Source organism: Pelophylax lessonae, assembly GCF_965119305.1.
Source record: "Pelophylax lessonae genome assembly, chromosome: 5".
In the NCBI taxonomy this organism is placed as follows: Eukaryota; Metazoa; Chordata; class Amphibia; order Anura; family Ranidae; genus Pelophylax; species Pelophylax lessonae.
The window spans coordinates 17,288,651-17,316,416 of NC_138772.1; the positions used below are offsets into that span (position 1 = coordinate 17,288,651).

At 44.9% G+C, this 27,766-nt stretch overlaps 1 protein-coding gene across 1 annotated transcript in view; it reads left to right on the forward strand.

Annotated features, from left to right (window-relative positions):
- Nucleotides 1–27,766, forward strand: part of OBSCN (obscurin, cytoskeletal calmodulin and titin-interacting RhoGEF) — a 740,285-nt gene that overhangs the window by 682,064 nt on the left and 30,455 nt on the right. The window contains exons 110-111 of the mRNA XM_082257722.1: nucleotides 2,389–5,167; nucleotides 7,717–7,839. Coding sequence (XP_082113848.1) covers nucleotides 2,389–5,167; nucleotides 7,717–7,839 — 2,902 coding nt within the window. The remainder of the gene's footprint in view (nucleotides 1–2,388; nucleotides 5,168–7,716; nucleotides 7,840–27,766) is intronic.

Consider the following 27,766-nt stretch of genomic DNA (forward strand, 5'->3'; position numbering starts at 1 on the left):
ATTTTCCCACCCCTCATTTGTGGTACTGCTTTGGGACGTCCCGAGTGTGTTGAATCAACGAGGACTACGTCTGTCAATGAGCGACAGAGAAAAATGGATTTTTGTAAAATCTTACCGTAAAATCCTTTTCTCTTAAGCTCATTGACAGACGTAGTACCCGCCCCTCTGTTTTTGAGTTGGGTTGGATTAAATTCTCTAAACACTGCTTTGTGACATAACTGATTTGCTAGAGCAGGAAGTGAGAGGATATACCCTCTGGGACTGCCCCTAGGGTGTGGCCAGAACGTTTTCTTTCCTGTCTAGTCCTACTCCTGTAGAGGGCAGCATAACCCGAGTGTGTTGAATCAACGAGGACTACGTCTGTCAATGAGCTAAAGAGAAAAGGATTTTACAGTAAGATTTTACAAAAATCCATTTTTTTTAAATATATTTTTTGTTAATTTGTGCATTTATTGTGTTTGGGATATATATATATTGGGATATATAAATTAACAAAAATATATATTTCTGTTAATTTGTGCATTTATTGTGTCATTGATTTTTTTTTATCAGATAAATATAAAACACAAATTGTGAATATTTTAAATTTCCCACAGCCAGTGAATAGCAGGAAGATCAGATTATACAGGCTGCTGAATTAGGCTGCAGAGAAGGGACCTCCCCCCTTCCTCTAACAGAGACAGAACTGTATTAGTTATCAGTAGTGGATGCATCCTTTATAAAATGTGGATTTGTACAATAACATTTGAAATAATTAAAAAAATAAAGAAAAGATCAGCTAATGAATACGTAAGCTTTAATATAAAAATAAAAAAATGTAAATATAAAAATATAAATCTAAAATAAAAACAAATGGTATTTTCCCTGTTATTGATTATTTATAAATATATCTTCAGGTGCCCAATAAAGGTTGTATCAGATTTATAGACTCTATTTACTAAAGCTGATAATCATGAAAACAATAATCATTGTTATTGCTCACTAAGGCCCCGTTCACATAGGGGCGATCCGACTTCGGGAGGCGACCTCCGAGGTCGCGGTGCAAGCAGCGCGCCGCGACCTCGGAGCGGCCGCCACGGACTTCATAACATTGAAGTCTATGGCGGTCGCCTCCGGGTCACCCCAAAGAAGCTCCGGACCCTTTTTCTAAGTCGGAGCGACTTGTGTCGCTCCTATTAGAACGGGTCCATAGCTTCTGTATGGGAGGCGACCTACGGCGACCTGTAAGGCGACCAGGTGGCCTCACAGGTCGCCTCAGTGTGAACCGGGACTAAATTTCTGGCAGGGTCTAAAAATATTTTTCTGCACTTGCAATTTTTTTTAAAGTGATTTAAAAAAATGGAGAAATGGGAATTAATTTTAGAGACTGAATATGCTTTCTGTTTGCTTTTTTATTTTGTCTAGACCAATCCATTCTCAACAAGGGGTCCATGGAACCCTAGGGTCCCTCCAGGAGGTTGCTAGGTGTTCCATGAGCTGTGGGTGATTGACCTTCCATTGGATGGTACATGCAAAATTCTGTGTCCAGCCCCACTTGGCAGAGCCGGTCGCGTGACAGTTTGTAGACGCGATAACTTTTGCGCAAACCAATCAATATACACTTATTGTGATAGAATACAAATTGGCCTAAAATTATGAAAAAATTGTTTTTTAAATTTTTTTTATTGGAAAATGTTATATAGCAGAAAATGAAAAATATTGTTTTTTTTTTCAGTATTGTCGCTATTTTTTGTTTATAGCGCAAAAAATAAAAATCGCAGAGGTGATCAAATACCACCAAAAGAAAGCTCTATATGTGGGGGAAAAAGGACGTCAATTTAATTTGGGTACAGCGTCACACGACCGCGCAATTGTCCGTTAAAATAACGCAGTGCCGAATCGCAAAATAGGGCCTGGTCAGGAATGGGGTAAAATCTTCCAGTCTTAAAGCGGTTAAAAATACGGTCATTGAGAATTTTTTTGTCAAAGACATGTAGCTAAATACATTTTGGCCTAAATATATGACAAAAATTGAATATATTGGATATTTTTTAACTGTCAAAGTAGAAAAATATTGTTATTTTTTAAAAATTGTCGCATTTTTTTATTAATATCGCTAAAACGAAAAATCGCAGAGATGATCAAATACCCCCAAAAGAAAGCTCTGTTTGTGGGGAAAAAAGGACGTAAATTTCGTTTGGGTATGGCATTGTATGACCGCGCAATTGTCAGTTAAATTCGCACAGTGCCGAATCGCAAAAAGTGGCCCAGACGTAAGACAGCAAAAAAGTGGTTAAGGGGAGAAATCTTCCGGTCCAGAAGTGGTTATTAATAATCAATAATTGTATATTTTACATTAGGATTTGTGGTTGAATTGATTATCACCATTACTCTTGCCTTTGTTTTCAGCGCTCGTTGATGTGCTACAAATCCATCCTGGTGATGAGGTCGATTCCCGAGCTTCTGAATGGAAAGCAGGAGAGTACTTCATTGGGCGTGCCACGGCATTTAGTGGAATGCAGCAGTTCTTCTAGTAGCAGTGGGACCTCTTCCGATAATGAGAGCGATGTCAGCCCTACTACCAGGGACTGTAACCCTTCTCTGGAATTGCACTTGTCAATTTTCAAAATGTCTGAAAAAGACAGCCTGCAAGAGCCATACACTCCAGAACCTGAAATGGACAAAGACACCAAATGCATATCTCAAGAAGAAGAAAAAATGGAAAGCAAAGATGTTACCGTTCATGACACCTCTCCGATGATTGGAACCAAAAGAGAGCACGATAAGGCTTCTGGGTTGGGTGAAAACCAAGACGATCTGGAAGCTGATGAAAAAATGTTGGTTCATTCCATAGAACCATCACCAGGAGTGCTACCGTTGTACAGAGCTGCAACTATCGAAGTTGGCGGCCTAGCTTCCAAAAAAGCCAAAACTGGGTCTTTTATTAGAGGAACTTCTGCAGACAGCGCTTTACTGATTCCAAGAGGACCCGAAAAGCCATCATTAGTTTGTGTACCAAGGCAGAGTATCATAAATAGCACCTTTTATAACCAGGCAAGTGAAGGACAAGGTGCAGCTCCCAGAGATGGCACATCGAAGGAGAAAGACTTCATCAAGCACAGAGAACGAGCACGAAGGAGTTTAATGAAAGCCGGTTACTCACAAAAAATTTTAAGTGGATTACGGGAGCCGTTGTTGGAGCAATTTGCAATGGAGCAGAGAATACTGTCTCAGGATCCCTCCCAGATGGACCAACTGGGCTCCCTGAAAAAGTCTGCTTCTTTTGACCTGGCAAAAGTATCGTTAAGGTCTTCCTTTAAAGTTTCCAGCAGAAGTCGTTCCCTGGATGACTACAGATCAAGACCCTTGAGTGTTTACAAGGGAACGGTTGTAGAGGAAAAAGATCACGTTTCAACAAAAACTTCAAAAGATGCACTTAACAAATCAGACACTGCCATCACTAAATCGCATTCTGAAGAGTGCTGGATTGCACCTCCGAAGGTATCTTCAACACAGAGACCTCTTTCAGCACCACCTTCCGATAGGAATAATACCATCATCGCAGTGTTCCATCAACAACCTTTACAAGATACAGCTGAAAGTAAAGCAAGGTCATCGTCTGCTGTGCTGGGAGGAGAAGAAAGTACAATAATCGCTTTTATTAAGCCAAAACAAATGACCGAGTCAGAATCGCTAGCAAAACCTTCCTCAGTGGTAATAAAAGATACAAATGAATGGCCACAAACACCCCAATCTCCAGGAAAAGCCTCTCAAGAAAAGGGACAGCCTACAGATTTACAAACTGGAGTGAAGTTTACAGTCCACACAACATCTCAGAGAAATGAATTCCTGGTCTCGGATGCTCCAGTAGAAAGGACATCTAATACAGTTAATAAATTCTTCCCAAAAGACGAGGAGGGAGAAGAAGAGACTAAGATTAATGAAGAAGGACAAATCCAGCTTGTACACTTTAGGGAAGACAATTCAAGACTAGCAGTGATACATCAAGGTTCTGGGGACATTTTATCCTTCTCGAACGACACCACAACTCAAGAAGAAACTGTTGAATGTCCCACAATAATGATGCAACCAGAACCTGCTCCAGATTCAGTTTTTCCAGACAGAACACCAGCAGAGATAGTTATAGTAGACAAACCTGATCATGAACACAAACTAAAGCCATGCATAGACCAAACGTTCGAGAGAGATGACAATCTGTTAGTTTCTACATCTCAAACATCAGAAAGTGGTAAAACTGTTAACGTGCAAATTCCTGTTAAAGACTTGCAGTTCTCGGTACATACAGGGGAACAAAGTGCCACTATAGATGAACTTGTAGGTGAGATGTCTTCTTTGTCTGAAGAGATGGAGGTGTTGGTCAACGAACAAAGGGAATCAAGCAAAGGAGACCCTTCTTTTCCATCCTTAGTTGACCAAACTAAGGAACCACCAGGACTGCAAGATGTTGGACATTTCACAGGAGATTTGCAAGCCATGGAAACAGAACCCAGTCCTTTGGGCGAACCAATGAAAGAACCACCGGACATGTCAATCTCACAGTGCAGCATTTATGAATCTCTATCTCAGGCCCGTGTGTCACCTGCACCCCTTGAACACTTTGAAGAGTTCACCGTAGAAAGTTGCAGCTCTAGCAAAACCTTTATTTCTCATTCTGATAGTTCCGGGACAGGGAGGAGGTCTGATAATTTCTCTGACTTGGAGGAAACTGGTCGCCATTCAGAAGTATCGCTTGTGGAGATTGGAGGGATCCATCGTGGTGCATCTTCCAATGATTCCGACAAAATGAAGCTTGTTCCATTTGATTTTGAATCTACTCATCTCAATGATTTTTATGATATTTTAACATTTCAGCAACACTTTAACACTGAAGAAAACGTGGCAAATTCACAACCCTTAAAAGACCTTAGTGAAGCGGCAATGGAAACCTCAGTGAAAGGAGCGGGAAAGGACTTAAAGACCATTACTCCTCTGCAACCATTGCAGCCCTCTGATCCTGGCAAGACTGCACTGAAAGAGCGCAAATCCTCCAGAAAGCGCATTAAACTCTTCCGAACTCATGGAAAGTCTGAGCCGAAATCCACGGAGTCCAGCCTGAAACAGAAAGTCAAAGCTTCGGTTGCTAACATTTCACGAATCATCAAGAAAAGACAAGGAAATGGAAAAGATGGTGAGTTACATAAGTAGGCTGTCTATGAATTGAGGGGTCAGTCCAAATTGGATGGCTAGTGTGGGAAAGGGTTAGAGTCTCTGCAGGGTTATGTCCAATCAGGAAGTAATGGGAGATCTCTCCATTGGGGACACAGAAAAAATATATATTTTTCGTAACGTTAGGAAGAGTTAGAACTTGTCACAATGTTTTTATTACTGTCAATACTTATCTAGAAACATAGAAGAATGATGGCAGACCAAGTGGTCTATCAAGTCTGTCCAGGTGGTTTTCCCAGGTACATCCACACCCTATATTCCTTGTTCAGATGTCACAGGGACAGGATCAAGGGTTGACTGGCAACTTTTGGCTCAGGGGGCAAGTACAATCCAGAGGCCCAAGATGCAGCAACTGGGTCTCCCTCTGCCGTGCCTCCTCCCACCCCCCATCCCAGACTGAAGCTCCACTCCAGGTACTTTCTGCTCACCGGGCGGGTCAGGCTGCACTGACTCTGGGTTGCCGAACTGGTTGGCAGGGGGTGGCCTGGGGCTCCATATGGGAGGCTCAGTCGGGGCTGGCCAGGGGAGGAGAGCTTCCAGTGGGGCATGGAGTCGGTCTTTGCTCCAGCATACAACATTAATGCTGGGGGGGGGGGGGTGGACTGTGCTCTGTCCTCATCCCCATCCCACACTGAGCAGGACACTGGTGGGGACTTTTTACTCCTCTTCCCCAGGAAGCCTGCAAGCATGTCTGCGGTGGAAGTGGAGCGCCCTTTTTTATGGGGCATCAGAACAGCTCGGGGAAGGAGGAGGGAGGTTCTGATTCCTCCTTGCCCGGCCCAGTCCACCCCTGGACAGAATGTAAGGAGAAAATCTCACTAGTGGGGTCAAGGATAGAATCTAATGGAAATAAAGAATTAAATGTATCTAAACCCAAGAACAAAAATTTAAGATATTGCAGCTTACCAGTCTTTAGATGTGGTGGCTGCATTCGTTTTATTTTTTTTCAGGTTTATTTCCCCTTTGTTTTCAACTGGTGATCCTGCCAGCAGCACACTTCCTGCCCTAGGGTAACAAGTTTTGAAGCAGCATTATCTCCCTAGGACATGAAGTATGTTAGATCTACAAAATGCCTCCCCTCTCCTCATCTTCATAACATTCCCAACACACTTCCTTATAAATTATATTATTATAAAGATTGCAGTATGCACAGGACAACACTGGATTTCTGACAGGATCAATAGGTAATGTGAAACAGCTTTTATAACTCCCCATTACATCATCACCAGGTTTTCTGCTGGGAAGTCAGTTCCTACTAACACTGACTCTATTCATTAAGACAAGGAAGGGGCTAGTAAATGACACGTTTACCGAGCCCTTCCTCATTCTCCATTTTGACAAATCCCCCACAGCAGTATGCGGGAGAGGGGAGGGGTAACCTGGCAGTGCTGTGGGGGGGGGGGGGTGAAGAGGGGCTAGGACAGAGTACAGGGGCCCAGTGAGAGCACGGGGGGAGGGGCAAGAGAGAGGACAGGAGCCCGGAGAAAGCAGGGGGCAAGAGAGATCACAGGAGACGGAGAAAGCACGGGGGCAGGAGAGAGCACAGGAACCCAAAGGGGACCCAAAGGGCAGCAGAAGCAAACTGGATAGGGGGGGGCAGCGGTGGCATGTAGAGGAACAGATCCCCCCCATCTTCCTTCTTCAGCCGCTAAATGCCGGCGGGAGGGCGAAGAGGAGAAGCAGGTATTCCATGGCTGCAGGAGGAGGATGGGGATCGGTTCCTCTACATGCCCCCACTGCCCTTGCTATCCAGGCATACAGGTGAGGCTGCATGGGGCTGGGTTGCAGTTGCGACCCCTGTAGCTACGCCCCTGCCCACTAGTGTCCTTATATGGAAAACCTCAACCACCCATTGATCAGTAAGTGTAGATATTTTAGCAATCCAGGACCTAAAGATTATTTTGATTCATTTGAATCTGATTCCTGTAGTGGAATGAAGATAATTTGCAGTTATGTCTCCTGGGATCATAAATCTGCCTCTTCATGGGACATAGGAGGCAATATGTATGTGGCAACCAGCCAGCCATGTGAATAACTCAAAACTCATAAAAGGGGGGTCCTGGGACACCAAGGCTTACATACAGCTCCATTCAGTCTGTGAGAATTATGCAACAGTTACTCAAGATCCTGACATATAGAAATAATAGTGACAATTCAGATCATAGGTGTAGAAAGTCAAATCTCAGTAATGGTGGATAGATAGGAAGCAATTTCAAAGATTAGCCAGGCACTCTGAAGAAATCCCACCAAAGAGGAGGAACAAACTCCCGTACACAGTTATTTTTTGTATATACAATTTATTTCTTCAATCTCAAATCTTGTGATGATCTCATCCTAAAAAATAAAACTGTACTTTCCTAAAGATGCGAAACCTTCAGGCTTAGTTTGTAACCATCATGTTCAGAGCACTGATCTGCTGTATTAGCTGGCAGTCCATCAAAAATAAGGTAGCACAGCATTGTATTATCAATTGAATCTGAATCCTGATTGACAATAATCTTTTAGCCACAGGCACATCTGAAGTCCAAAAAGTCCCTGTACCTGAACAAGCGACTACCATTGGTGTATCTGTGCCACCCAAGAAGAAAGGACTGTCCTCCTTCAGACTACCCTCCCTCTCAGTAAAGGATAAAGGTAATAGTGGACGTACTCCAAATGCTCTGTATAGGGTTACTATGGTGTATAACAATGCTAAACTTACAATTAAATTAGATCTAAATGCAGTGACTAGAATCTCACATAAATAAATGACAGCTTTCATAAAATAGTACCTAGTGATCCTGCCATGAAGGTCTTTTAAAAAGCAGGGCAATTGGGAGATAGTTGTCACCCCATGCCAGGAACTGACGGAACTCTCTGTTACATGCACCCTGGCAGTGACTATATGGTGCTGGGCCGACATACACTGCACAGGCATGGTGCACTGTTATCACTATCAGGAAGTCAGCCCATACCAGTGATGTGCAGCCGATGCTAAAATTGGTGCATGTTGACAGGAATGAGTTGAAAAAGGCTGGAGGAGATCAGCAGTAATGAAATGGGACAAGTGAAAACAAGGATTTTATGGGAAAAAATGGCAATTGTCCATGGCAGTAGTCTCTAAACTGCAGCCCATGGTATGGATGCAGCCCTTTGCTTGATTTTAATAGGCCTTTGGAACACTATTCCTCCCAGTGGACACCAACATTTCGGTATAATTCCTAGGAATGACAGTAATAATAAGGTACTATTCCTCCCAGTAATATCAATGTTGGGACACTATTCCTCCCACTGATACCATTGATGGGGTACTATTCTTCCCACTAATAACAATTGTTGTACACTATTCCTCCCACTAATACCAATGATGGGGCACTATTCCTTCCACTGATACCAACGATGGGGCACTATTCCTCATTGATATCAATGATGGGTCACCATTCCTTCCACTGATACCAATGATTGGGCACTATTCCTCACATTGATATTGATGATGGTTCACTATTCCATCCAATGATGGGGCACTATTCCTCCCATTAATACTAATGTTGGGGCACTATACCTCCCACTGATTCCAATGATGGTTCTCTATTCCTCCCACTGACACCAATGATGGGGCACTATACCTCCCACTAATACCAACAATGGGGCACTGATCCTCCCATTGATATCAATGATGGTTCACTATTCCTTCCACTGATACCAATGATGGGGCACTATTCCTTCCACTGATACCAATGATGGGGCACGATTGCTCCCATTGATATCAATGATGGGTCACTATTCCTTCCACTGATACCATTGATGGGGCACTATTCCTCCAATAGATATCAATGATGGTTCACTAATCCTTCCATTGATATCAATGATGGGACACTATTCCTCCTATTGATATCAATGATGGGTCACTATTCCTCCCATTGATATCAATGATGGGTCACTATTCCTTCCACTGATACCAATGAGCGGTCACTATTCCTTCCACTGATACAATGATGGGGCACTATTCTTTCCACTGATACCAATGATGAATCACTAATTCTCCCACTGATACCAATGATGGGGCTCTATTCCTTCCACTGATACCAATGATGGGGCTCTATTCCTTCCACTGATACCAATGATGGGGCTCTATCACTACCACTGACACCAATGATGGGACACTATTCCTCACATTGATATCAAATGATGGGTCACTATTCCTTCCACTGATACCAATAATGGATCACTAATCCTTCCATTGAAACCGATGATGGGGCACTATTCCTTGCACTGATGCCAAAGATGGTACAATGTTCTCTCACTTGGCGCTTTGCTTTGTAGCGCCTGTCTCTGGCTCCCATGAATTGCCTGACACACATCACCTCCAACTGCTGTCGGGGATGGGAATGCCCTGCCGGAAAATGCCGCTAGTGCTACAGGACATTTATTACGATGGGACATAATAAAAAAGGATACAAAATGTACCATCAGGAACTAAATTTGTTTAAAAAAACAAATAGCAATGTGAGGGCGCCATAACGACAATGTTACAAAAAAGATTCTATGACACTTGGGTCACTAATGGCATTTTTATGTGAGCTTTAAAATATTTGAATTTTATTTTGTTGCATTTGTCCTAACTTGCCCTATTTTATAAGTGCTCCAAAGGATTTTACTGTTGTGTTAAAATAAAATAAAAATAGTTCCTGTTCCCAGTGCAGTGAAGGGGGGGATAGAGACGGTATTGTGAGAACGACACACATAACCTTCACTCTATGCATTGTATGAGAACCAGAACTGTAAGTACTGTTGGCGCTGAATTAAACTAAAAGTGTTAATTACGTAACATAGCATATATCTGGTACATAGAAAATGTGCGAAAATGTTCATTCCTAGTGTTCAGCTTTAACTCCATCTGCTTCAAAACACATTGGAATTGCGGAAAAGGCAAACTGATACATGACAATGCATCTATTGTCATGCATAGTGAGGAAAATGCTCCTCACATTTGTGATCAGTGGGAAGAATGCTCCTTACATTGGTGGTCAGTGGGAAGAATGCTCCTTACATTGGGGGTCAGTGGGAAGAATGCTCCTTACATTGGGGGTCAGTGGGAAAAATTAACCCCTAAATTGGTGGTCATTGGAAAGAATGTCCCTTACATTGGTGATCAGTGGGAAGAATACTCCTTACATTGGTGGTCAGTGGGAAAAATTCTCCTTACATTGGTGATCAGTGGTAAGAATGCTCCTTGCATTGGTGATCAGTGGGAAAATTAACCCTTAAAATTTGTGGTCAGTGGGAAGAATGATCCTTACATTGGTGATCAGTGGGAAGAATGCTCCTTACATTGGTGATCAGTGGGAAGAATGCTCCTTACATTGGTGATCAGTGGGAAAATTAACCCTTAAAATTGGTGGTCAGTGGGAAGAATGCTCCTTACATTGGTGGTCAGTGGGAAGAATGCTCCTTACATTGGTGATCAGTGGGAAGAATGCTCCTTACATTGGTGGTCAGTGGGAAGAAGGAGGAGGACACACCCAAGGAGCTCTCTGTGAGAACCAGCCCTTTTCAAGCCTGGGCCTTGCTTGCTAGCTTGGCCCAGGAACAATGCCTGATCCTGGGGGAGGCCCTGGGAGGGATCCCCCTGATGACACGGGGCCTAGTGAGGAGGAGGTGGAGGACCTGTCTGTGGGTCCAGGCCCCGATGAGAATGCGGATGTCTTCAGCCAGAAGGTTATCAATCGTTTTAGGGCGATTGGGAGAGCGGAAGAAAAACTTAAAGTTTTGAAGGCTGAACACAAATCCTTCAAAACCAAGTATTTCCAGGCCTGGAGTAAAAATCGCACAGCCATGAAGCCTGAGTTACAGGAATTGGAAGAAAGGGTAAAGGAACAAACTTTATTATTGGAAAGGCTGAAAGACAAAAGTGGAGCATTTAAAGAAAAATTTGACAATGAGAGGCGATTTACCAGCCAAGCATCAGCAAGTTCTGTGGATCAGCAGCCTCAGTTAATGGATGACCAGGCTCCATCTGCCTCTGCACCTCTCCCCCCATGCCAGAACTGGGAATCACCAGCGGCAACCAGCCAGGGGGTTGAGAGTGGACATGGATCCCTGACATTCATCCAGCAGATGGAGTCACCCCTGAAAGCAGACAGGTTTGTATTTTCTGATGATCCATCAGAAATCCCTGAGGATGGGCAGAGGAGATACAGGCCAGCAAAGCCAGTAATGGTGGAGAAATCCCAGTACACCATGCTGCCATCCAACATGTCTGCCCCATCTGCTGTAGTGGATGGTGTCCCAGGTGAGAAAGAGCTCTGCATACAGCTACCTATTGGAGTTACCGCTGTGGAGAAACCGAGTGCAGACATGCAAGCCCCGGACCATCAGACGAATGTGGATGGACCTGCATTAAACACCCCAGGCATGGATTTTGCTGGTCTGGCTGAGACCAGTAGTCCCACGGCAAGCAAAATGGCTGCCAGCTCCAAAGAGCCTGCTTCATGTTCACCTGAGCCTCCCAGTCTTCCAGTGCTGATTGCTGATGGGGGAGGGGATCAACATAGTTCTGGAAGTGGAATGGAAGTAGCAATGGAAATATCCTGCAATGCTTTACCTGCTGCTGTGTTAAAACAGAATGCTATTTCCACAGCTGAAAACCCTGTCCTAGTGGAAGAGAAGATGACAGCTGGAGTTCTTACCAATGCAGCAGCAACTATGGATTCTGCTGTGAAGACAACAGCAATAATAAGTATCCCAGCAAGTATAAAAAATGACAATGTTAAAGCAATGAATGTGGTGGGTGGTGGTGAAGGGGTTAGTAATGCTGGGAAAAATAAAAATGACATTTCTCCTCCTGCTCAGCAGAGGAAAGATTCGATTGCACAGATCAATCCCGAATCTGTGCAATCGTTATCTGCTAAGTGTGTGTCAGATAATTTAAAAAAAACTGATGGATTTTCTGCTGGGAGGAATGTTGGAAGCTATGCTTCAACTTTGGGGAGTCACACCAGGGTGGGTGGTGGGAATTCTGTTATTAGTCAAAATTCAGGGAGGTTTGGTGGGTATAGGAGGAGGAATGTGGTACAGTTGAGGTGGGTGGGGGATGGAACTCCGCCAGTAAGGGGGAGGGTGGCTGAGTTGATTTTGGAAATGGGGTTTAAAGCTTGTGATATTTTTGCTTTAATTTGCCCGGTGGGGAGTTATGAATTTGATTTGTCGTTTGTAAAACCTGAAAGTTTGGATCTCTTCTGGGAGAGATTTAGGAGGTGCAAGGGCCTTCAGCAGTGGAGTGGTTTGGTGCCAAAAGTGATCTCAAGGCAGCCTCTGATAAAATCAGTGACCATTTTGGTGCGTAACGAATCCATACCAGAGGCTGATTTATTAGTATGGCTACGCCGATATGGCGAGGTCCTCACTCCACTGCGGAAGGTCCTTGATGAGCATGGGATATGGACAGGGGCCTGGACAGTGTCACTAAAATTGGGGGTGCTGGGCGATGTAGTTCAGCACCTTCCCTGCTCAGCCTTTCTGGGTAGGGATAGGCTGACCATTTTCTACCAAGGTCAGCCTAAGGTGTGCAATAAATGTGGTGATAAAGGCCACTTTGCATCGTCCTGCACCCACAAGAAGTGCTCACTGTGCCAGGATTTAGGCCATTTGGCCAGAGAATGCACCCAGATTCGGTGCAATTTGTGCCAGCAGCTGGGTCATCCATATAGCCAGTGCCCAGAGGCACTGCATAACTTGCCAGGATTGGAGACTGAGCTGCAGAGGCTTGATAAAGAAGATGAAGCAGCTGAAGTTAGAGAGGAAATTGTTGTTGCCCCTCCTGTGTCTGTTGTGTCAGATTCTGTTTCCCCTAGTGATGTGGTCCCTGAGTCTGTGTCTGTTGTGTCAGATTCTGTTTCCCCTAGTGATGTGGTCCCTGAGTCTGTCCCTCCTGTTGTTCCTACATCTACTGTGCGTAGATCCTCCAGACTAGCGGAAGCTGCTGGGGGGGCGGGTATAGTGGATCTTCCCCCTCGGCCTACTCCACCTCCAGTCCCTGTCTCTCGACACCGCAAACGCGGCCAAGAGGGTGCAGGGGTGCTGGATGGTGGTGGGGTCGATGGGGTTGAGGGAGGGGTGTCCATGTCCCATGTCTCACCCTCTGTTGTGGAGGATTCGGATGATGAGGGGTGGGAGAGGACAAAGAGGAAGAAAAAGAAGAAGAGGAAGACCAGTAAAGCGGTCACTTCTTCCTTACAGTTAGAGCCAGGAGGGGTTCCTCTTGGCAACACATTTTCGGTTTTATCAGGGGAGGAGTTAGTATCCGATTTATCTACTTTATCATCTATGGATGAGGGGGAGTCACATAGTGTAAAGAGAGCTGTTTCGGGTGATGAGAGTGTGGTGGAGGTTAAGAAACGACTACCCCAATCATCCTGATGGCAGTGCCCGCTCTGATAAAGGTGGCGACCATTAATGTCGCCAGCGTGAAATCTGCAAGAGCTCGTGATATTGCCTTATTTTTGCTCAGTGAGTTTGATGCTGAGATTTTATTTTTGCAAGAGACCTGGCTCAATACTTTGGCTGATGTCCATCTAGCAAAAAGGGAGTGGAGATACGGTCCCTCCTTTTGGTCTCTTGCGGCTGAGCCTTGCAGCGGAGTTGCGGTTCTTTTTAAAACCGATATGGTAACGTGCCGGCGGATAATTGAGGTAGAAATGGGGAGATGCATGGTCTTAGACGTCTCTGTTAGGGGGCAGGACCTGCGCCTGATCAATATCTATGGACCGCAGTCAAAATGGGACAGGAAATGCCTCTTCACAAAGATCAAGCCCTTCCTTTTTACATCCCAGCAGGTTGTCTTTGGAGGTGACTTTAACACCATAATTAGGCCTGAAGACAGGAGGGTCTCCATAGACAGGCTGGGTTATGATAGCGTTTTTCTTAGAGATATGGTTAGACAAGCAGGCCTGGTAGATGTGCACATTAAGCACTGCCCTGGCAGCACGGGATTCACGTTTCAGAGAGGGAATAGTCAGAGTAGGATAGATAGGTTTTTTTTAAAGGAGAACTCTGCTTTCTCGGCTCCTGAGTTGAGGGCGGTGGAGTTCTCTGACCACTGTATGCTGTCTGTGACTCTGAATGCCTCGGACACTCCACCCAGGGGAAGGGGTACCTGGAAACTGAATTCGGCTCTCCTGGAAGATGTAGAGGTAAGACAATCCTTTGAGGATTTTTTTCAGGCACAGGTTTCTATTCTGGACTTTTGCAGCAGTAAGTCAGAGTGGTGGGAGCTTGTGAAACAAAGGGCGATTGGACTTTTCAAGGCCATAAGTAAGAAGAAGCAGCTTGGTATGTATATTGCCTACCAGCATTTGCGGAGGAAGCTTGATCGTCTTGTCTCGTATGGAGGAGATCCAGGGGAGATCTCGGAGGTAAAGCTTCTTCTTAGGAAGTGTCAATACGACCGGCATGCCTCCTTGGTTCTGGAGAGAGATTATGGGAAATATCACTCGCCTGATCCTTACCAGAACTGTAAGCAAGGCATAGCAGTTAAGACGGTCATAGGTCTGAGGGATAGTACGGGTTCCCTGGTGAAGTCCAGATCAGGGATCCTGGAGATCTTCAGGTCATATTACGCAGACCTTCTGGGAAGAAAGGACCTTAGTCGGGACAGGATGGAAAGCTTTCTGGATTCTACTCCAGGATTGGGAAATGATACATTGCCTTTGATGGATTTGACAGAACCAATTTCAGCGGATGAGGTAGTTCGTGCTATAGAGAAGCTGGCTACCAAAAAGTCGCCTGGGCCAGATGGGTTGACAGCTGAATTTTACAAGTGTTTTAAGTCCATTCTGGCTCCCTTTTTAACGGAGGTTTATAACAGCTGTTTAGATGAGGGTTCTCTCCCTCCCTCCATGAGGCAATCCGCTGTGATTCTTCTGTCAAAAGGTAAAGACCCCTCAATAATTGAGAACTGGCGCCCCATCAGTCTTCTCAATGTTGATAGAAAGATCTTGGCGAAGATTCTTTTTTGGCGCTTGTCGTCAGTAGCAGGCGATTTGTTGTCCAATCATCAGCACTGCTCGGTCCAGGGCAGAAGTACCTTTTCAGCAATTTTAGCTGTCCGGGAGGCTTTGGAGCGATGCAGGGCTGCTGGATGGAGAAAGTACTTGCTGGCATTGGATCAGGCGAAGGCTTTTGATCGAGTCAATCATGAGTACCTGTATTTGCTACTTGGTAGATACGGCCTGCAGGGGAGGTTTATTGATTGGCTGAAAACATTATATAAAGGGGCTGAGAGCTTCCCACTTGTTAATGGTTGGGTTGGACGGCCTTTTGAGGTTGGCTCTGGGGTGCGCCAGGGGTGTCCTTTGAGCCCCCTGCTATATGTATTCGCAATCGATCCCTTCATAAGAAGGTTAGAGAGTGGATCGTTGTGTGGGGTGCCTTTGGGCATTGCTGGTGTGCCGCCTTTGAAGGTCGTGGCCTATGCCGATGATGTGTCTGTTATTATCTCTGGGATGGAGGAGGCGCAGGAGGTGGTCTCTGTGATAGAGCAGTACACTGAGGCTTCTGGCTCTAAAATCAATCATGAAAAGAGTGAAGTTTTCTGGATGGGTGAGGAGGGTGAAAGCTTCGAACTTCCGGATGCCTTCCCAGAGCCCCAGCAGGAAATTAAAGTGTTGGGCATCAAATTTGGTCCTGGTGACTATGGTCATCGAAATTGGGAAAGCAGGTTGTTGAATGCCAATGCCAAGGTGGCAAGCTGGAAGAAATGGAAACTTTCCTTGAGGGAAAGGGTTGACTTGATTAAAACTTACCTGATCCCAATCTTTTTATATGTCAGCTTTGTCTGTATCTTGCCGGAATCTCTCTATGCAAGGGTGTACAGCTGCTTTTTCCAACTGTTATGGGGAAATAGGCTGAACCTGATCAAACGCAATGTAACTTACCTGTCCAGGCGGGAGGGTGGTCTAGGAATGGTCAACCCTATAGTTTTCTTTTCTCTGCTTTTTTTAAAGTATAATCTTGGTAATATGTTAGCAGAGACCCCGCCGGGATGGGTGGGTATTTTTCAATCTTGGTTTAGGCCTTTTCTCCGATGCTGGGAAGATGGCGGGCCAGTGAAAAGTCTGAGAGTCCGACATGGCAAGCTTCCGGCTTATGTTGCCCCGTGTCTGAAAATACTTAGGCAGTGGCAGGTGACAGTGGGGGATATCAAGTCCCTCCCCAGAAAGCTTCTGGAGAAGAGGATTTTGGGCTCTGCTTTCAGTGTGTCGCTGACCTTAAGGGATTGCCCAGGCCCCGTAATGAGGGAGGGGTTGCGTTTAATTAACTTAGGAAGAATCCCTTTGAAGTTTAGGGATCAAGCCTGGCTCGCTTTCCATGGAAGGCTCTATGTGAGAGGGAACCTGAAGCATCGCCCTGTGGATGATCGGGATTGTCCTAGAGCGGAGTGTGTTGGTAAAGTGGAGTCTATGGACCACTTTTTGCTCCAGTGTCCCTTTAACATAGAGGTGTATAAAAGGGTGGGGAGGGCTCTAGGCATCCCCTTTCTCTATCGCATGAGTTATGCGGAGTGGGTGTACGGGGCATTCCCGACTCGCTGGGATTTTGATTTGGATACACTTTTTCTAGTTAGTATAGTTGTCCGTTACTTCACGTGGAATGCACGGTGCCAGATTACCCTGCGGAAGAAAGTCCTCCCTGTCGAGGTGGTGGTGTACGATATTCTTGGTGAGGTTGGGAAGATTCGGGGTCTTGAGAAGGGCAGGGAGCCTCGAGCGGTCTGGATAAGGGCGTGGAGGAATATCAGACCTGCTTTTGGTGAACTGTCCATCTCTGGGTGAAAAGATTTTTTCCTATGCTATTTCTTTCACGCCCTTAGCTTTTGTTGGTTAATATCTTCATTTTTGAAGAAGGGCTGCATGCATAATGGGGGTGGTTTTGTTTCTTGACCTCGCAGGTTTGATGTCTGGTGTGGTGGTGTGAGTCTTATTAAGATTATTTTTTCCCGGTAATGATGTGTTTCATGATGTGAGTTTTGTTTTTGCTGTAAAGGCAGTCTTTATTTGAGAGCAGAATTTGCTATGTATTTTTTTTTCCCCTTTTCATGTAAATATGTATATATTTATTTATGTATATTGATTTTATGCTTATTGATTGCAAGACTTTTAATAAACAAAATTGGGAAGAATGCTCCTTACATTGGTGATCAGTGGGAAGAATGCTCCTTACATTGGTGGTCAGTGGGAAGAAGGAGGAGGACACACCCAAGGAGCTCTCTGTGAGAACCAGCCCTTTTCAAGCCTGGGCCTTGCTTGCTAGCTTGGCCCAGGAACAATGCCTGATCCTGGGGGAGGCCCTGGGAGGGATCCCCCTGATGACACGGGGCCTAGTGAGGAGGAGGAGGAGGTGGAGGACCTGTCTGTGGGTCCAGGCCCTGGTGAGAATGCGGATGTCTTCAGCCAGAAGGTTATCAATCGTTTTAGGGCGATTGGGAGAGCGGAAGAAAAACTTAAAGTTTTGAAGGCTGAACACAAATCCTTCAAAACTAAGTATTTCCAGGCCTGGAGTAAAAATCGCACAGCCATGAAGCCTGAGTTACAGGAATTGGAAGAAAAGGTAAAGGAACAATCTTTATTATTGGAAAGGCTGAAAGACAGAAGTGGAGCATTTAAAGAAAAGTTTGACAATGAGAGGCGTTTTACCAGCCAAGCATCAGCAAGTTCTGTGGATCAGCAGCCTCAGTTAATGGATGACCCGGCTCCATCTGCCTCTGCACCTCTCCCCCCATGCCAGAACTGGGAATCACCAGCGGCAACCAGCCAGGGGGTTGAGAGTGGACATGGATCCCTGACATTTATCCAGGAGATGGAGTCACCCCTGAAAGCAGACAAGTTTGTCTTTTCTGATGATCCATCAGAAATCCCTGAGGATGGGCAGAGGAGATTCAAGTCAGCAAAGCCAGTACTGGTGGAGAAATCCCAGTACATCATGCTGCCTTCCAGCATGTCTGCCCCACTTGCTGTAGTGGATGGTGTCCCAGGTGAGAAGGAGCTCTGCATACAGCTACCTATTGGAGATTCTGCTGTGGAGAAACCGAGTGCAGACATGCAAGGAAAATCCCTGACCAATGAATTCCCGGACCATCAGATGAATGTGGATGGACCTGCATCTAACACCCCAGGCATGGATTTTGCTGGTCGGGCTGAGACCAGTAGTCCCACAGCAAGCAAAATGGCTGCCAGCTCCAAAGAGCATGCTTCATGTTCACCTGAGCCTCCCAGTCTTCCAGTGCTGATTGACCAGCTGATTTCTGGTGGGGGAGGTGATCAACATAGTGCTGGAAGTGAAGCAGCTATGGAAGTCTCCTGCAATGTTTCACCTGTTGCTGTGTTAAAACAGAATGCTATATCCACAGCTGAAAACCCTGTCCTAGTGGAAGAGAAGATGACAGCTGGAGTTCTTACCAGTGCAGAAGCAACTATGGATTCTGCTGTGAAGACAACAGCAATAATAAATATCCCAGCAAGTATAAAAAATGACATTAATGTTAAAGCAATGAATGTGGTGGGTGGTGGTGAAGGGGTTAGTAATGCTGGGAAAAATAAAAATGACATTTCTCCTCCTGCTCAGCAGAGGAAAGATTCGATTGCACAGATCAATACCGAATCTGTGCAATCATTATCTGCTAAGTGTGTGTCAGATAATTTAAAAAAAACTGATGGATTTTCTACTGGGAGGAATGTTGGAAGCTATGCTTCAGCTTTGGGGAGTCACACCAGGGTGGGTGGTGGGAATTCTGTTATTAGTCAAAATTCAGGGAGGTTTAGTGGGTATAGGAGGAGGAATGTGGTACAGTTGAGGTGGGTGGGGGATGGAACTCCACCAGTAAGGGGGAGGGTGGCTGAGTTGATTTTGGAAATGGGGTTTAAAGCCTGTGATATTTTTGCTTTAATTTGCCCGGTGGGGAGTTATGAATTTTATTTGTCGTTTGTAAAACCTGAAAGTTTGGATCTCTTCTGGGAGAGATTTAGGAGGTGCAAGGGCCTTCAGCAGTGGAGTGGTTTGGTGCCAAAAGTGATTTCAAGGCAGCCTCTGATAAAATCAGTGACCATTTTGGTGCGTAACGAATCCATACCAGAGGCTGATTTATTAGTATGGCTACGCCGATATGGCGAGGTCCTCACTCCACTGCGGAAGGTCCTTGATGAGCATGGGATATGGACAGGGGCCTGGACAGTGTCACTAAAATTGGGGGTGCTGGGCGATGTAGTTCAGCACCTTCCCTGCTCAGCCTTTCTGGGTAGGGATAGGCTGACCCTTTTCTACCAAGGTCAGCCTAAGGTGTGCAATAAATGTGGTGATAAAGGCCACTTTGCATCGTCCTGCACCCACAAGAAGTGCTCACTGTGCCAGGATTTAGGCCATTTGGCCAGAGAATGCACCCAGATTCGGTGCAATTTGTGCCAGCAGCTGGGTCATCCATATAGCCAGTGCCCAGAGGCACTGCATAACTTGCCAGGATTGGAGACTGAGCTGCAGAGGCTTGATAAAGAAGATGAAGCAGCTGAAGTTAGAGAGGAAATTGTTGCTGCCCCTCCTGTGTCTGTTGTGTCAGATTCTGTTTCCCCTGGTGATGTGGTCCCTGAGTCTGTCCTTCCTGTGTCTGTTGTGTCAGATTTTGTTTCCCCTGGTGATGTGGTCCCTGAGTCTGTCCCTCCTGTGGTTTTTCCTACATCTACTGTGCGTAGATCCTCCAGACTAGCGGAAGCTGCTGGGGGGGGCGGGTATAGTGGATCTTCCCCCTCGGCCTACTCCACCTCCAGTCCCTGTCTCTCGACACCGCAAACGCGGCCAAGAGGGTGCAGGGGTGCTGGATGGTGGTGGGGTCGATGGGGTTGAGGGAGGGGTGTCCATGTCCCATGTCTCACCCTCTGTTGTGGAGGATTCGGATGAGGAGGGGTGGGAGAGGACAAAGAGGAAGAAAAAGAAGAAGAGGAAGACCAGTAAAGTGGTCGTTTCTTCCTTACAGTTAGAGCCAGGAGGGGTTCCTCTTGGCAACACATTTTCGGTTTTATCAGGGGAGGAGTTGGTGTCGGATTTATCTATTTGTTTATCATCTATGGATGAGGGGGAGTCACATAGTGTAAAGAGAGCTGTTTCGGGTGATGAGAGTGTGGTGGAGGTTAAGAAACGACTACCCCAATCATCCTGATGGCAGTGCCCGCTCTGATAAAGGTGGCGACCATTAATGTCGCCAGCGTGAAATCTGCAAGAGCTCGTGATATTGCCTTATTTTTGCTCAGTGAGTTTGATGCTGAGATTTTATTTTTGCAAGAGACCTGGCTCAATACTTTGGCCGATGTCCATCTAGCAAAAAGGGAGTGGAGATGCGGTCCCTCCTTTTGGTCTTGCAGCGGAGTAGCGGTTCTTTTTAAAACCGATATGGTAACGTGCCGGCGGATAATTGAGGTAGAAATGGGGAGATGCATGGTCTTAGACGTCTCTGTTAGGGGGCAGGACCTGCGCCTGATCAATATCTATGGACCGCAGTCAAAATGGGACAGGAAATGCCTCCTCACAAAGATCAAGCCCTTCCTTTTTACATCCCAGCAGGTTGTCTTTGGAGGTGACTTTAACACCATAATTAGGCCTGAAGACAGGAGGGTCTCCATAGACAGGCTGGGTTATGATAGCGTTTTTCTTAGAGATATGGTTAGACAAGCAGGCCTGGTAGATGTGCACATTAAGCACTGCCCTGGCAGCACGGGATTCACATTTCAGAGAGGGAATAGTCAGAGTAGGATAGATAGGTTTTTTTTAAAGGAGAACTCTGCTTTCTCGGCTCCTGAGTTGAGGGCGGTGGAGTTCTCTGACCACTGTATGCTGTCTGTGACTCTGAATGCATCGGACACTCCACCCAGGGGAAGGGGTACCTGGAAACTGAATTCGGCTCTCCTGGAAGATGTAGAGGTAAGACAATCCTTTGAGGATTTTTTTCAGGCACAGGTTTCTATTCTGGACTTTTGCAGCAGTAAGTCAGAGTGGTGGGAGCTTGTAAAACAAAGGGCGATTGGACTTTTCAAGGCCATAAGTAAGAAGAAGCAGCTTGGTATGTATATTGCCTACCAGCATTTGCGGAGGAAGCTTGATCATCTTGTCTCGTATGGAGGAGATCCAGGGGAGATCTCGGAGGTAAAGCTTCTTCTTAGGAAGTGTCAATACGACCGGCATGCCTCCTTGGTTCTGGAGAGAGATTATGGGAAATATCACTCGCCTGATCTTTACCAGAACTGTAAGCAAGGCATAGCAGTTAAGACGGTCATAGGTCTGAGGGATAGTACGGGTTCCCTGGTGAAGTCCAGATCAGGGATCCTGGAGATCTTCAGGTCATATTACGCAGACCTTCTGGGAAGAAAGGACCTTAGTCGGGACAGGATGGAAAGCTTTCTGGATTCTACTCCAGGATTGGGAAATGATACATTGCCTTTGATGGATTTGACAGAACCAATTTCAGCGGATGAGGTAGTTCATGCTATAGAGAAGCTGGCTACCAAAAAGTCGCCTGGGCCAGATGGGTTGACAGCTGAATTTTACAAGTGTTTTAAGTCCATTCTGGCTCCCTTTTTAACTGAGGTTTATAACAGCTGTTTAGATGAGGGTTCTCTCCCTCCCTCCATGAGGCAATCCGCTGTGATTCTTCTGTCAAAAGGTAAAGACCCCTCAATAATTGAGAACTGGCGCCCCATCAGTCTTCTCAATGTTGATAGAAAGATCTTGGCGAAGATTCTTTTTTGGCGCTTGTCATCAGTAGCAGGCGATTTGTTGTCCAATCATCAGCACTGCTCGGTCCAGGGCAGAAGTACCTTTTCAGCAATTTTAGCTGTCCGGGAGGCTTTGGAGCGATGCAGGGCTGCTGGATGGAGAAAGTACTTGCTGGCATTGGATCAGGCGAAGGCTTTTGATCGAGTCAATCATGAATACCTGTATTTGCTACTTGGTAGATACGGCCTGCAGGGGAGGTTTATTGATTGGCTGAAAACATTATATAAAGGGGCTGAGAGCTTCCCACTTGTTAATGGTTGGGTTGGACGGCCTTTTGAGGTTGGCTCTGGGGTGCGCCAGGGGTGTCCTTTGAGCCCCCTGCTATATGTATTCGCAATCGACCCCTTCATAAGAAGGTTAGAGAGTGGATCGTTGTGTGGGGTGCCTTTGGGCATTGCTGGTGTGCCGCCTTTGAAGGTCGTGGCCTATGCCGATGATGTGTCTGTTATTATCTCTGGGATGGAGGAGGCGCAGGAGGTGGTCTCTGTGATAGAGCAGTACACTGAGGCTTCTGGCTCTAAAATCAATCATGAAAAGAGTGAAGTTTTCTGGATGGGTGAGGAGGGTGAAAGCTTCGAACTTCCGGATGCCTTCCCAGAGCCCCAGCAGGAAATTAAAGTGTTGGGCATCAAATTTGGTCCTGGTGACTATGGTCATCGAAATTGGGAAAGCAGGTTGTTGAATGCCAATGCCAAGGTGGCAAGCTGGAAGAAATGGAAACTTTCCTTGAGGGAAAGGGTTGACTTGATTAAAACTTACCTGATCCCAATCTTTTTATATGTCAGCTTTGTCTGTATCTTGCCGGAATCTCTCTATGCAAGGGTGTACAGCTGCTTTTTCCAACTGTTATGGGGAAATAGGCTGAACCTGATCAAACGCAATGTAACTTACCTGTCCAGGCGGGAGGGTGGTCTAGGAATGGTCAACCCTATAGTTTTCTTTTCTCTGCTTTTTTTAAAGTATAATCTTGGTAATATGTTAGCAGAGACCCCGCCGGGATGGGTGGGTATTTTTCAATCTTGGTTTAGGCCTTTTCTGCGATGCTGGGAAGATGGCGGGCCAGTGAAAAGTCTGAGAGTCCGACATGGCAAGCTTCCGGCTTATGTTGCCCCGTGTCTGAAAATACTTAGGCAGTGGCAGGTGACAGTGGGGGATATCAAGTCCCTCCCCAGAAAGCTTCTGGAGAAGAGGATTTTGGGCTCTGCTTTCAGTGTGTCGCTGACCTTAAGGGATTGCCCAGGCCCCGTAATGAGGGAGGGGTTGCGTTTAATTAACTTAGGAAGAATCCCTTTGAAGTTTAGGGATCAAGCCTGGCTCGCTTTCCATGGAAGGCTCTATGTGAGAGGGAACCTGAAGCATCGCCCTGTGGATGATCGGGATTGTCCTAGAGCGGAGTGTGTTGGTAAAGTGGAGTCTATGGACCACTTTTTGCTCCAGTGTCCCTTTAACATAGAGGTGTATAAAAGGGTGGGGAGGGCTCTAGGCATCCCCTTTCTCTATCGCATGAGTTATGCGGAGTGGGTGTACGGGGCATTCCCGACTCGCTGGGATTTTGATTTGGATACACTTTTTCTAGTTAGTATAGTTGTCCGTTACTTCACGTGGAATGCACGGTGCCAGATTACCCTGCGGAAGAAAGTCCTCCCTGTCGAGGTGGTGGTGTACGATATTCTGGGTGAGGTTGGGAAGATTCGGGGTCTTGAGAAGGGCAGGGAGCCTCGAGCGGTCTGGATAAGGGTGTGGAGGAATATCAGACCTGCTTTTGGTGAACTGTCCATCTCTGGGTGAAAAGCTTTTTTCCTATGCTATTTCTTTCACACCCTTAGCTTTTGTTGGTTAATATCTTCATTTTTGAAGAAGGGCTGCATGCATAATGGGAGTGGTTTTGTTTCTTGACCTCGCAGGTTTGATGTCTGGTGTGGTGGTGTGAGTTTTATTAAGATTATTTTTCCCGGTAATGATGTTTCATGATGTGAGTTTTGTTTTTGCTGTAAAGGCAGTCTTTATTTGAGAGCAGAATTTGCTATGTATTTTTTTTCCCCTTTTCATGTAAATATGTATATATATTTGTGTATATTGTTTTTATGCTTATTGATTGCAAGACTTTTAATAAACAAAATTGGGAAGAATGCCCCTTACATTGGTGATCAGTGGGAAGAATGTTCCTTACATTGGTGGTCAGTGGGAAGAATGCTCCTTACATTGGTGGTCAGTGGGAAGAATGCTCCTTACATTGGTGGTCAGTGGGAAGAATGTTCCTTACATTGGTGGTCAGTGGGAAGAATGCTCCTTACATTGGTGGTCAGTGAGAAAAATGCTCCTTACATTGGTGATCAGTGGGAAGAATGCTCCTTACATTGGTGGTCAGTGGGAAGAATGCCCCTTACATTGGTGGTCAGTGAGAAGAATGCCCCTTACATTGGTGGTCAGTGGGAAGAATGCCCCTTACATTGGTGGTCAGTGAGAAGAATGCCCCTTACATTGGTGGTCAGTGGGAAGAATGCTCCTTACATTGGTGGTCAGTGGAAAATGTGGCATGCTAGTACATGTTAGGAGATCTTCATACAACTTTTTTTTTTGTGTCCTGGTATCCTGTGCTCCTACATGGAAGTCCAAAAAACCTGTCCTTCCATTAGTCACATAAGAGTTGAGAAGCACTACCCATTTACAACCAATCAAATTCAACGTTGTGACTAATTTTGCTAGCACAACCCTCCAAATCCCAAATATTTGTAATCCTTTAATGGGATATATTAAGGAGGATACTCTTCCTGCAGGAAGGAAAATACTTTTAGGTTTATTGTTTTTATATGCCAAGAAAGCCATACTTCTAACCTGGAAGTTGGCAACTCCTCCCTCCCTCTCATTTTGACTTACTTTGATTAATAAGGCTCTTCCCATGTATAAATAACTAATGAAGCAAGAGGCTGCCCTAAGAAATTTAGTAAAATGTGTTCCCCCTGATTAGATTCACAGGCTATGGTGGCTCCAGAATAGCCCTTGGTTTTCTTGTATTCCTGTTTATGTACTGTTGTTGACCATAGGATACAGCAGGGAAAATAACTATTTGATCCCCTGCAGGTTTTGTAAGTTTGCCCACTTACAAAGAAATGAAGGGTCTATAATCTTTATCATAGGTGTATTTTAAATGATAGAGACAGAATATTAACCAAAAATCCAGAAAAAAAAAACGATACAAATGTTATAAATTGAGTTGCAGTTCAGTGAGTAAAATAAGTATTTGATCCCCAAGCAAAACAAAACGTAGTACTTAGTGGAGGAACCCTTATTGGCAAGCACAGAGGTGAGACATTTCTTGTGGTTGGTGACCAGGTTTGCGCACATCTCAGGAGGGATTTTGGTCCACTCTTCTTTACAGATCTTCTCTAAATCCTTAAGGATTCCTGGCTGTCTCTTAGCAGCTCGAAGTTTCCGCTCCCTCCATAAATTTTCTATAGGATTAAGGTCTGGGGATCGACTAGGCCGCTCTATGACATTAAGGTGCTTCTTCTTGAGCCAGTCCTTTGTTGCCTTGGCGGTATGTTTTGGGTCATTGTCACGCTGGAAGAACCATCCACAACCCATCCTCAGTGTTCTGGCTGAGGGAAGAAGGTTCTTATCCAAGATTTTACAATACGTGGCCCCGTCCTTTGGCCCCTCAATGCGGCAAAGTCGGCCGGTACCTTCAGCAGGGAAACAGCCCCAAATCATAATGTTTCCACCTCCATGCTTGACTGTAGGGATGGTGATCTTAGGGTCATAGTCAGCATTTTTCTTCCTCCCTACTGTACCTGGTGCATAGTTTATTATTCTATATTTGCATTGTTTTGATAAAGTATGATAAAGTACGTAAAGTATGTGAAGGTTCTGGTCTCTTCTTCTGCAATAAGATAACTTGTTATAGACAAATGGATCTAACTTCCCCCCCTTTTTTTTTGTGTATTTGACCGAGCTGCGTCTCGGTACACTGTTTTGTTTAGTATGTTTTGTTGTACTATTGCTAAACTTTGGCAATCGATGTAATGTTCATAAAAGTTTAATAAACGTAACCCTTTAACCACTTTCCGACCATATAACTTACATACTGCGCCAGATCACATACCTAGTACATGATTCGACGCTTCCGGGTTGGGGGTGAGCACCTGCTCGGTCCTGCTGTGATTGTACACAGCAGGAGCTGATCTGCGGGTACCACAGACTCTATGTCCGCCGACAGCCGCTGATCATTCGGTACCAGAGTTGTATAAAGTACTCAAAACCCATACTTGAGTAAAAGTACAAGTGCTCGATCAAAAAGTGACTTGAGTAGAAGTACTAAAGTATTCAACATTTTTTGTACTTAAGTATTGCAAGTAGCTTTTTTAAAAATTGTGCTACTCAAGTACTGAAAGTAAAAGTACAAGTACTGTGTTATGTAGTTATTAAAGAAAGAAGTCAAAAGTTTGAACATCATATTGTTTTTTTATTATTTCAAATGCAGCTTTTATTTATACATACAGTAGCATTTATTTTCGTATGCGCTGATAATACACGTGCTTTGAGCTTCATGAAACCTGCCATCTACTGTTCTGGCAGTGGTAATTTTTATAATTGTAACGAGTAACTATGCAGCACAAAAAAAAAATATTGGAGTAGAAGTATTGAAATCATCGAAAAAATGTAGTGAAGTAAAAGTGGAAGTAGGAGAAAAAAATTCTACTCTAGGAAAGTACAGATACCGCCTTTCAGTACTTAAGTACAGTAGTGAAGTCGTTCTACTTAGTTACTATACATCTCTGTTCGGTACAGAGGCAGGACAGCAGTCTGCCTATGTCAACAAGGCAGATCACTGTTCTGTCAGGAGGGAAGGCATTGATTCCTGCAAAGCAGGGACTAGGATCCAAATCTTCCCCTAGTAAAAGATCCTCCCAAACTGTACTAAAACACTAGCTAGGCACTTAGTTAACTCTCTGATCACCCCTGATGGTAACCTCTTCCCATCCAGTGTCATTAGTACAGTGACAGTGCACATTTTTAGCACTAATCACTGTATCAATGTCACTGGTCCCCAAAAAAGTGTCAAAAGTGCCAGTTAGTGTCCCAATTTGTCCACCGCAATATTGTAGTCCCGCTATAAGACACTGATCGCCACCATTTGTAGTAAAAATAAATAAATAAAAATTCAATAAATATATCACATTATTATTATTATTATACAGAATTTATATAGCGCCAACAGTTTGTGCAGCGCTTTACAATGTGAGGGAAGACAGTACAGTTACAATACAGTTCAAAACAGGAGGAATTAGAGGGCCCTGCCCGTTAGAGCTTACAATCTAGAAGGGAGGGTCAAGTGAAAAGGCAATAACCGTGGGGAATGGGCTGATAGAGTGTAGACGCGATAACTTTTGCGCAAACCAACTGATATACGCTTATTGGGATTTTTTTTTGAACAAAAATTTGTAGCAAAATACAAATTGGCCTAAACTGATGAAGAAATTTGTTTTTTTTATTTTGAATTTTTGTTTTGAATGTTTTATTGCAGAAAGTAAAAAATATTGTTTTTTTTTTTTTTTTTTTTCAAAATTGTCATCATTTTTTGTTTATAGCGCAAAAAATAAAAACTACAGGGGTTATCAATTACATAGTAGTTAAGACAACAGTCCATCCAGTTCAACCTGTGCAGGTGTGTGTGTGTGTGTCAGTGACGATATTCAATTCCCATAGCCCTGAATATTGTGTTCTTACCACCAAAAGAAAGCTCTACAGGCAAACCCCACTTATAAGTACA